General features: G+C 36.0%; 1 protein-coding gene across 1 annotated transcript in view; it reads right to left on the bottom strand.

Moving 5' to 3' along the window:
* Positions 1–12147, bottom strand: part of PHTF2 (putative homeodomain transcription factor 2) — a 63581-nt gene that overhangs the window by 18007 nt on the left and 33427 nt on the right. Inside the window, exons 6-9 of the mRNA XM_077179130.1 lie at positions 8586–8751; positions 7729–7893; positions 2582–2783; positions 1283–1441 (exon numbers count right to left, since the gene is read on the bottom strand). Of these exons, the coding sequence (XP_077035245.1) occupies positions 1283–1441; positions 2582–2783; positions 7729–7893; positions 8586–8751 (692 nt within the window). The remainder of the gene's footprint in view (positions 1–1282; positions 1442–2581; positions 2784–7728; positions 7894–8585; positions 8752–12147) is intronic.

Below are 12147 nucleotides of genomic sequence, written 5' to 3'. Positions count from 1 at the left end.
CTTTGAAGCTCTCTACACTAAAGAAAAATATATCTAAGTTTAAAAATAAAAGAAATCAACTGTAATGGTGTCTTTCTTCTTCTTCCTGTGAAGCACTATGGCTGCACAAGCACACAGTGAAGGGACATCTCCTATAACATGAAAAAACCAGTGCCATTATCACAAACCACACATGGCAGAAGGCACTAAATGCTGACATCAATCAACATTCTGGATCTTTCTAACCAAAGTCTACAAGAAATGAGTGAAAGAATAGCTTATTTAATAATGTTTTTTATGCAAAGCATCAACTTCAAGGCCTTGCAGTTGTGATCAGAGCAAGCAGTACCTGAACTTTTCCAATACACTTTTGCTGTAACAAGTAGAGAGTTTACTTATGAAGCTCTGCCAATCAAGCCCATCTGTCAGTGGACTTTTGTCAGTGCTGATTTTACTTTTTGCTTTCTTTGCTTAACTTTTGAGAAAAAATAGCAATACAGCCTTTAAAGTGTTCCATATCTGTGAAGTTGCATACCATTAGCAAAACAGCATAATTTTTAAAAATAATGAATAAATAAACAAAACCACAATAAGATATTCCATTCTCTTTCAATGTCTGAGTCCTTACAATTAAGAATTCTGCTCATATGAAATCTGTGAAATCCCCTATTATAAGCTGTAATGTCATCAAGTCTCTTAAAATTTTGGTATTTTTTATACATTGACAATTTTGTAAGATTTCATTACAAGATTTAATATTATTGTTTCAACAAAGACAAGGAAATGAAAATTCAGAGTCAATCAGACTTCTCCACAAGAAAGCGAGTGAATCCAAAATACTAAATGGAGAGAAACAGGAGCAGAACCATGCTGAAAATTTGCATATTCCCAATTACTACTGTTTCTGTAACAAAGCAAATTTCCAGAGGAGATAACTGGTGTCACAAGACAGCAACAGAGTTACCATAACCCGATGCAAAAATCTACCAAACATATTTTAATTCTCCTTACAACAAATCGAAAAAGAGGATGAAGCTCAAAAAAACTGTATTACAATCTTTTCATTTCAAAACACTGTCATTAACAAAGGCAAAGAAAAAAAATGATGTTCCTCACTAGCATGACTTCCAGTTTACAGACTCCTAAAATTCAAGATGGGAAAAAAAAAAATTGTGGAAATGTCATAGTTTAACTCCAGCCAGCAACCAAGCACATGCAAGCTGCTTGCTCTATATACCCTAGTCAATAAGAAGTCAAGTTGTTTTCAGAACTGACAGGCAAGAAGCAATAGAAATGAGCCCACCTCCAGAGGGTAGTGTTTCTTGTAATGGTGAGATTTCCTGCTGCGAAGGGTGCAGTCGCTAGAGGTGCGCTCCGCATTGCGGCGTAAGGAATAGCCCGTGTCAGGCCCCTCCTCGCTAGAAACTTCATCTGATAAATTTGTCACAGTCCTGGCAGTATCCTAGGGCAAGAAATACAGTATTAGTAAGACATAGAGTCACATTTATTAAGTCTTGTTCTCAACTAGTGAAATCCAATTTCTTCCTGCAACTTCAGTATCTATGCTCAGTTAAACCAGTTATTAATGCATTTCCAAGACTCCAAATTGGCAGAGCAGGAATTATGGAATAGAAATTGTAGCAACAAAAAATATTTTTTCGATGGAAAGCCTAGTTCACATTAGCCTCAAGAAAGATTATGATGCTCTTATTTTAAATATGATTTTTTGTAAACTGAACATGTCAAGATAGGCTTAGAGAAAATGTATCTGCTTCTGAAAAGAGAACAAACCTAACCAAAAGATCCAAACCAACCAATCAGTCAAAATTAACAGTATAAGACTGAATTATCAACATATTCAGTACAAAGTTAACATTTACCATCTCTTACAAGGATGAAGGCTTAGAGGATGTATGTTGGATACTGAGGTCTCTAATGTGTGTTACTTTGAATACAGGATATCTAGCAGATAATAAGACCCAGAAAAAATTAAAAGTTCTGCTTTCTTCCATGATCACTTCCTATGATTCTATAATAATTCTATTATTCCCTCTCCTTTCTATTCCTCAGTATAGAGAGTCCTGCCTATTTCACTTGGAGGGAAATCCTGCTTTCCTCATCTTTCACACAGATCAATTAAAAACAAAAAACAAAACAAAACACAAACAAAACACAAACAAAAAACAAACAAAAAAACAAAAGTAAAAAGAAGATGATTCATAGGCAAAGAAATGCTCAGAATGACCTTAAAATTACAAATTGTCAGTAATCCAAAATCTGTTCCATTTAATCACAGAGACAGATCTTAGATGCCCAGACTGTCAGAGAAGGCACAGAAGGTTTACCTGGTCAGGAAATACCCACAGATAAAGGACAGCACACAAATTTGTGCATTGAAATAAAGAACACAAAAAAATTTTTGAACACCATTAAGGTTCCTCCTACAAGAAGAAGGAAAGGCCAGGAATCTGATGAAGTAAGGCAACTCACTACAATTTTTGGCTCCAGGACCCTAAGCCTAATTTAATTTTTCAAATAATTTTAAGAATAAAGCAGATAAAAATGCATCAAAGGCATCACAAACAGCAACAAACACACTTACTTTGTGGTGACTGTGGTTGCTCAGGGCATCTCTGACTGTGGCAGGGCTCCACCCTGTCTCTTCTGGCCTGATGACCTCGCAGCGACGCTCGTGGCCCTGCGCGCCTTCTTCACTGCCTCTGCCTGGCTTCTTCCCATCAAGGGACACGTAGCCATTATCAGTTTCAGTGGATTTATCTATTGAGCTTTTTGCTTTCTTAGATCTATGTTTAAAACAAATACATGTATTAAATTAATTATTTCTCTGAATTATTTCCCCAGTCTAAATCCTTCTTATTCCTATCGACCAATGTTTTAGCTTTACTAAGATATCCACAAAATAACAATATTAACAATTTGATTTTGATGCCATATTTGTAACTATTTAATCTTCTAAATAATACTCATTATCCTCTCCTAAAATTGTTATAAAATAAACTGTCAGGGTGTGAAAGAAATTTATATGATTAGCTACTGAAAGAAGAGAAAAAGAAACCTATTTTAAAAATAAAACTTCACAGCAGCTTTGCTAATAGAAGAATCAAAAGCATCAAAAGTGAAAGAGAAATCCCTCTATTCAGTCTTAACAAATAAAAGAGGGATGCTAGAAGTTGCTTTAATAATTATTAATTCAAAGCAAGCATGCAATTTCCTGAAGCTGCAAACAAACATGCTGTTTAGTACTCTGTACACTGATATTTGGTGCTGTTTTGAATATACTCTGCTTACTGACAACCCTACTAAACAGAAGGGGATCTACTCTTTTCTGCATTATCCAGCAACACCCCAGGCAACATTTTTCCCTATCTCTTACAAACATACCAACTAAGCTGTATTTTAAAGGATAAAATCTCAAGGATTTTAAAGGACAAATCTCTCACTGAATAGTCTCCCATAACATCCTCTAAAATCAAAGCCCTTTCCTAGACAATAAATGTACCAGCAAGACTACCTCATGCAAGAAGAAGGCTCTCTCAAAGCAAACATTTGGACTATTATACTCCCAAACTATAAAGTGCAATGGATGAAGGAATGAAGAGGAATAGCAACTTGCTACCTTACTGACAGGGACTTTTAGTCTTAAGCTTCTGTATTGTCAAAGTAAATTAAATTTTGTTTTTTAGATTTTCAGAACACTAGGCGGGAAAAGAGAGGAAAGAAGACAAGTGTTATAAATAATGCTTCTGAAAATTTTTATTTTTATTTCAAGTAGAGCACTGGGCTATCAAGAACACTGAACTATCAAGAATCTGTTCAATTGATCTGGTGCTCCTGTGAGGGAATATGCACTGCCTTTCTCTTTAAGGACTGAGGCATTCTGTGAGGGCTTGGATTACACAGCAGAAGATTAAATTCCTCTTTAATATGTACATCAAACAAATTGGGAGAATTTGGAGAGTCGCCTCACATTCCTTCCAAGATAAGGTATCCCACACATAAAGGGGAGTCCTGAAAGCAAAAAATGGCAAGGGACAGCTGGATAAAATAGGAAAAAAAAATCCAAAAAGGACCGATTCAGCTCACAAAATAACGGTATGCAGAAAAAATGGAATAAAGGGATGCAGACAAAATGATCAAGAGAAGAGACAATGTTACTAAGGTGTTTAATCCTCCTTTCTCATCTTTAATTTGTCACTCGAACTAAGAAAAAGAGTTAACATTTATATTGTTTAAAGCAAAGGGACTGCCTTTCAGTGGCAACTCATTGCAAAATAATAAGCAAGGTCAGTTGTGAGTAATGAGGATGAAGCACTAACATTAAATTATCTGCAATAAGGAGGAATCCAGATAAACTAATCTGTAATTCATTAAATATTCCTCCAGCACTTCTGCATTTACTTCTGCATTGTTTGAAAGAAAATTTTAAGTTCTCATCACACACACACATCCAATCAGAAACATTTCCTCCACAAGTTACTAAACTGTATGAGCAGATTAATGAGACAGCTCTTCCAAATTTGATTTGAGAAGTTTTGATGCATTTTACACAAAACTTTAAAGCTAGAAGTAGCCTCAAACAGTTGAAAAGGAACAGGTAAGGGAAAAAAGGAACACTTGCATGTATGCACAACTTTTTCAGATGGGATTTCACTACTCAAGCAATGTCTGAGTGCTAAAATCATAAGACCAAAGCTATTGGTCTGGTATCAACTAAGGCTCATTCTAAGTCTCAGGGAGCTTGACTGAACTCTTTATTTCCTTCTAACAGAGAAACCAAAGTTATTTTTTTGTATAAATTTAACTGTAAGCCTCAAGCCAGAAAAGTGTATATTGGGCTTAAAGTCAGGCTTTTGTGCACGTTTCAAAGAAAAACAAAACAAAAATCCCACAGTAACAAACACAAACAATATATCCTTAGCTGGCAAAAATGTATGGTTCTCTAGAATTACTATATATACATATATCCTTAATTAACTTTTACAATTTAAGGCTATAACTAAAAGTATTTAGAGTAAAACAAACCAGGAATGCCTTAAATTTAGAGTAAAACAAACCAGGATGCTTTAAAAGACTTGAATATATGCAAAAGCTAAATCAAGAATGACTTTCAGTCTTATTTGTGCATTATCAAGGGAAAATACCAAAGAAAGTTCAATAAAATTTCTGGAAAAGTGTGGATTTGCACTCTCAGGTACTCTCTCAATGTATTTTCATTGAGGTTGATCAGAAAAACTCTCCCCTCTGTTCCCACTGCAAAACTTCTAAAGATTACAACATTTTAGAGGTTACAAGATTTCCACTGGAGTAAGGAGACATGCAGGGCAAATTCCCAAATCAGTACTGCATTCTGAACAGATCACCTGCTTGGATACTGCCCTCTTTTCAAGTAAGACTTATCAATAGTATTTTCTAAATTGCCCCTGTGCTGGATTAAAGTTTAGAATTCTAATTTTTAAGTCAGACTGAGTTCTGCCAATAGAAAGGATATTTATTGAATACACAGTTCCAGTTTACCAATGATCTGAGCACAGGCAAATGGTGCAGGTACACAGGGTCCTGCCCTAACACAGAGAACGTAATTTCTGAGGTTAATTTGAAATCATGAATTTATGACCTATACTTAAAATTCCAGAAAACAGTATGTCAAAAATTTGTGTAAGTGAAAAACTGCTGAAAATAAATACTAATCAGACATTCTATATAAGACATTCTAATGTGCTTATCTAAAGAGCTTCCAAGTTTGTCTTAAGAAACAGGACAAGTGTAGCTGTGAAGGTTCCTTGCACTGACATTTCTTAAGATTTTCTTTAAGGAGCCTCACCAAGCAGTCAATTACTCCACACTGTGCTCTTGCTTCCTCATTCCCAGCCCCACTCCCATTGTGCTGACAAAACTGTTTGTATTACCATGAAAAAAATTGCATTAAGAAACTGAACTGTATGTTCCCCTGGGTAAAAAGAAGGTTATTTTTCATCTAGACAAGTTTGTATGGCTCCAGACATACAAACAACTGTGCTTCTGCAATGAAGGGGTAACAAAGGACTAAGGGCTGTTTACAGCACTCTCAGTCACTCTGTGTTCTTCTTCCTTTGAAGATACTGTATATACTAAGTAGTCATCGTGGAGGCTTAACATCTATATATATACACACAGTACCTCTCATTAAATGGTTTAAACAAGTCTTTAGGATAAGTTCCACATAACCCTTCTCAACTGAAAATACTCTGAGCCACACAGCAGGAAAGGCAAGGGAAAAAAATCTTCCAACACTGTTCTTACTGCAGAACAGTATTTTCAATACTTCAATGAAGGGAAAACAAAACATCAAGAAGTTTACAAGATTACACTTGAAGCATACCAGAGAGTAATGCCCACAGACCATGGTGCCTATCACTATGACCCACAGTTTATCAAAGACAGCTTAACCCACACAGGAAAAAGTCAAATGAACTCTCCTCTTACAACACTTTTAAACATTTTCAAACCTTGTCCAAAGTTTCAAGTAGACACTCCCAGAAGGTAACATGAGTTTTACCAGTGGTTAAGAGCACAGATCACAGGTATGACAGACATGTTAGTGTTGCTGTATTTACAATGCAGCATGCACAACAAAACATCAATGTCATAACTTGCATTATCCCTTTTCTCAATTTAATACTATTTATTGAGTATATTTTCACTAATTAATACATGCTGATACATAGCACTCAAAATGCTGCATGCATAGCATGTCCTGCACATACAGCTCTAGAATGGGTTTTTAAAAAAAAAAAAATAATAGCCCAATCAGTGTTTATTTGAAACCTGAAGAAAAAGAGTGCCATTTGATGACAGTGACAGAGTTGAATAAGCATTCTCTTGGAGTAACAAGGAGGTAAGGTGATAAAGTAAAAATTAAACAGTTGAATTTTTCTCTTTGGATTAAAACTGAGAAACGAAGTTGTTTTTTTCCCGATAACCTACATGTTGTAGTAAAACAACAAAATATAATTTAACTAAAAGTTAATTCTGTACTCTGCTCTCACGAGATCCCACCTGGAGCACTGCACTAAGCTCTGGGGCCCCCAACATGAGAAGGATATAGCACTGTGGGAACAAGTCCAAAGGAGGGACAGGAAGATGATCAGAGGGCTGGAGCACCTCTCCTGTGAAGACAGTTGAGAGAACTGGGGTTGTTCAGCCTGGAGAAGAGGCTCCAGGGAGACCTCTGAGCACCTTCCAGAGCTGGAGAGGGACTTTTGACAAGAGCATGTAGTGATAGGACAAGGGGCAATGGTTTCAAATGGAAAAAAGGTAAGTTTAGCTTTCAGTATTAGAAAGAAATTGTTAAGTGAGGGAGTGGTGACAGTAGAACAGGCTGCCCAGAGAAGCTGTGGCTGCCCCCACCCCTGGAGTGCTGCTCAAGGCCACACTGGATGGGGCTCTGAGCAACCTGCTCTACTGGAAGTTGCCCCTGCCTATGCCAAGGGGGGAGAACTAGATGATCTTTAAGGTCCTTTCCAACCCAAATTATTCTATGACAATTCAATATTTTTTTCAAAATCATTGCATCAGCATTTGCAAAAGTCAAGAAACAACACATTAGTCCATTTTCAAATACTCAGATGAGTTTGCTATTAAGAGCAAAAAACTAGATCAACAGAAGTTTAATCATTACATCAATATTTACTTAATTAGAAAAGGGATAGTGCATCTCTAACACTTATGTAGCCTTGAATAAATACAAACCCTGATAAAAAGAAAGCAGCATGCCAGATATCTCTGAAGACAGCGCCAATACTGCAAGAGGTGCTTGTACCGTAGCTCTGCACTGTTCCCTCCTGTGTGTTATCTGTGGTACTAGAGCCATCTCCTTCCCTATGTACTTCCAAATGTGCTGCTTTCCTTAATTTCCTTCATCAGAAGAGATTAAAATGGGAAGGTAGTTTTGTAAGTGCAATCTGCTAGTTCTATAATGTGTTCAGCAGTTTAAGCATGCAAAAACAAGCAAGATTTCAAAGTATTTTGCTAAAGCTTTGTCATATCAATTTAATAAACTCTATTTAATAAAACAGCATCATACATTCATTATTATATACTTAAACACAAAACACATTTCATTTCATCATCAGAAGCTTAGACCTACACAAGTCACTGCTGCAGTGTTTCCCATTTTAATGGGACAATTCACTGTAGCAAATCACAGTCAGTGGAGTGCTTGGAAGACTTAAATTCTACATTTCCAAGAGCATCTCTTTCAGCATATACTTTTCACAGATTATTAGCCAGATTCATAAAACTAAATTTGCAGTAATATAAACACTGTCACTCCACCACTATTCAGATAACTGTTTTGAGACAAAATGTCAGATTTAACGCATTAAAATTCAAATAAAACGATGCCTAAATTAATCAATGCATAAAAGTTAAAGAGCACCAATTAAGCACAATTTTGAAGTGTCAAATAAAAACAGAGCACCAATTTCTCATCTCTAGCAAAGCACAGACTGTGAACCCCTACATTGTTTTTCATGCACATTCTCTACAGTAGTTTACTAAACACAGACTATAAGTCTTGAACTAAAGTACTTTAACACAGACTATACCTTCTTCTTTTACCCCCTGTGCTGGGAGGTGGCTTAGGAGTTCGTGTTGAGACAATCTGACAGTGCACAGTCCCAAGCAGCAACATGAGCCATATTGGCCCAATGACTTCAGTCAGAGGTATATTATGTGGGCTTTGGGCTGTATAGAATAGCACTACAGCAGCAACTGGAAAAGAAGGGAAATGAAGTTGAGTTTAATGTCTGAAATGGCCAACTCATATGGCTTTTGTAAAAAAAAAAAAAAAAAAAAAAAACCAGTCAGATGCAGACCTTTACCTGCATTTTAAGCCAACTCATGTAATTCTGAGAGAACAAAATTATTTTCCTGAAAACCTGCAGCAATTAGGGTCTAAACAGCTGACTGTCTTAGTACCCATCTTTTCTTTCATACTTGTGATATCATAGGTATTGCTCAAAAAATGGCTGAATGAAATAAGATGGAAAGAACATTTGGAAAGCTGTATCTGTCATGAAACCATTTCAACTATGGTGAAACATCAGTAGGATGTTTCATGGAGACAAAAGCAAAAAGTAAATATCATCCTTAAAGCAGCCCAAATAAATTTAATTCTGTATCATGTGTTATGACAAAGCAAACCCAGTGAGTTTGATGAGACTTGAGACTAGAAACTCCTTACACAGCAGAATGCATTTTAAACTGTGTCCCACCCACAGAGCCAAGGGACAAAACTGCCCATATGGAAAGGCAGCCATGCATAAGTACAACCCTATAAAGGGTTCTCTATATATATATAAACTTCTGTGCATCTTTTTTAGCAGTGAGGAAAGATCAAAAGACAAACCATGTAAACTATGGGGGTGCCCAGCTGAAGTGACCAAGGCTCCAACTAGCAGCCGTGGCTGGACAAAGGGCCAGCTTCCAATTCCATGGCTAACTGTTAGTTTTGTAACCCTAAAACCACTTTTCATATACAGCCAACAATCAGGCTCCTGCACCCAGAGCCCAAACACTCAGCAACATCTTTACAGGCTCCAGGTGAACCTGAACACATCCAGCAGGCATGAAGCAGGAGGGAAAGGCAACCCCTCTCCTCTCTGCTTACTCTGTCCTTGCTCTGGCTTGAAGAGCTGTGACACATAACTCAGCTGAGAGGAGCTATCAAGAAAAAAAACAAAACAAAACAAAACAAAAACAAAAAAAAAATGCCCACAGAAACTCCAAGAAACAATTCAGAAACAGATCTGGGAAATAATTCTCTGTGCCTAATGTCCGCACATCGCATGAGAATTCGGTTTTGTTTGTGTACTACTGAGAAGTGCAAGTCCCATAATTTAGACCTTTTTCTAGCACAAAAAATACACGTTCAACAGCTGTCACCAGTTCTCAAGTGAAATTGACTGAACAAAATGCAGCCACGTACAAAGCTCTGTGCCACATTCAAACATCTAAAATAAATCCCACGAAGCAACACCTAACACAGCAGATACCTGGATGTTATGTTCTCCACTTAAAAGAGGTTTGATGTGTTTTTCACTAATCTTCAGCAAGGTAACCAGTATTAGAAACATGAGGAACATACAAAACAATGGAATCACTTTTGATTGTGGAAAAACTATTTCTAATTTCTTCTCTGTCTTTTTCCTAAATTAAAGCCCAGAAGTTTTGCATGGGAGCATTATTTATTACTATAAGTAATAAAGAACTACATTTTTGCTGTATAAGGCTTCTCAAAGTCCACATGCATCAATGAGAAATCCAACTTATTAAAATCAATAAAATAGGTACAGATAGCAAAAGATGATGTGATCTCTTTGTAAATGAGCTAATCTGAGTTACTCACACACACAATTAGCCCCATGAGGTATAAAATGTAAAGAAGGAGCTGATTTTGGCTCCTATCATACAATCTGGATAAACACATAACCCCATGTGAAACATTTTGCTGGAGTAGGCCTACACAAATAATTTTAAAATTCGTTACTGCTACTTAAAAACATTAAGTAAAGCAGAACTGTCTCAAAGAAATCACCTTCCAGAATACAAGAATCTGCAGATTGCAAATTCCTACCACAACGTTTCACACAGATTTAGAAAAATGTTACCAATCTGATCTTTTTAAAGTAAGATTAGGAGGGAAATTCAAGAATTTATCTCTGCACAGCATGACAATACATTCTAGAGCAGGTTATCCAAGAATTGCTCCTATCAACAGCTAGGCAGAATTAGTTGGAACAGGATTTCTTACAGCACTTTAAATTATTTCTTTATGTATTTCCAGTATTTTGACCTCTGCTTTTCTAAAATACAGTGCCTTATTTTGTAAAACAGACACAAATGCAATAATATCACATTGAACAAAAAGCTGCCTTGGAGAAAGCCACCTTACACTTCAAAGGCCAGCAAACATTTATTTTTAAAGCATTTAAAGTTTGGAAATATTTTTAATACCAAATTTAAAAATGCATACATATATATTTATATATCTCACCACCCCAACAAACAACCATTACATCAATATTAAAGTTTCTTGCTTTATACTTAAGAAATACACAATAAACATTAAGTTTGCACTTCATTTTCCCCTTAGAATATAAAAACATTTTAAGTTAAAAATGAGGTATTACCATATACTAGATAGCTAAGGAAGTAGAAGAAAGAGGTTTTACTTCTATCTTAAGTCACTGGCCTGTTCCATGACCTTGAGCATAAAACACTTCTCTGTAGTTCTTTTATCACACATTGTGCTAATCACTTTACACTAATGGAAACCAAAGCAAATAAACCCTGGAGTTTAAATCTATAGCCAAGGAAAAGCTTTTTTCTGTAAGATTTGCATAAATGCTAGCAGGTATGCAAGCTAATCAATGGCGAAGCTAATCAATTTTAAAGCTGTAATTCCAAGTAATGCAATTCATAAATTAGAAAATACTTCAGATAAATTAATTAATTATGAACAGATACAAATGAAATATAGTCAGACCATTTTACAACAGTGTCAGTGAGAATCTGTCATGACAAGAAGTCCAAACTTCAATACAAAATCCAGATTCAGAGCAGAAATCTGGCCACTGGAATTCGAGGTGGTTTATTTTTAATCTTCCATCATGGATTCTTGACATTTTGGTGCTGCCTTACCAATCCTGTACAAAATTAGTAACTAAGCACACTTTCTGAGTAAAATAGAAGCAAAACTTCTATTTAACTGCTTGGGGGGGCTGTTTTGAATAGTTCCCAAGAAGTAAATATGTCCATTTAATTTCACTTACATGTTTATTCTAAGTCTTTTAATTTATTTCAAAAACTATCAAAAAATCTGCAGCTAATTCTGCACAGTTTTAGTATCAAGTATTTGAAATAATTGGATTACAGTGTAATATGGAATACTATTCATTATTTCCTGCTATTTGTTAACTCACATATATAGTTGTGAAATACTTTGTCACATAACAGACCATATGGATTAGGGAAATGATGCTTTCCATCCACAGCTTAGTAAACCAGAGACCCTAAGAAATCTGAGAGGAAAAAGGCTAGTTCTAAGAAAGCTCTGTAATTAATGTCCTAAAAACTTGCTTGCATTCAAAATCTGCATTGTCTCAC

The sequence above is a fragment of the Agelaius phoeniceus genome, chromosome 5, assembly GCF_051311805.1.
Source record: "Agelaius phoeniceus isolate bAgePho1 chromosome 5, bAgePho1.hap1, whole genome shotgun sequence".
Classification (NCBI taxonomy): Eukaryota; Metazoa; Chordata; class Aves; order Passeriformes; family Icteridae; genus Agelaius; species Agelaius phoeniceus.
Note: the sequence above shows the minus strand (reverse complement) of the source record. Positions and strands in the feature narration are given on the sequence as shown.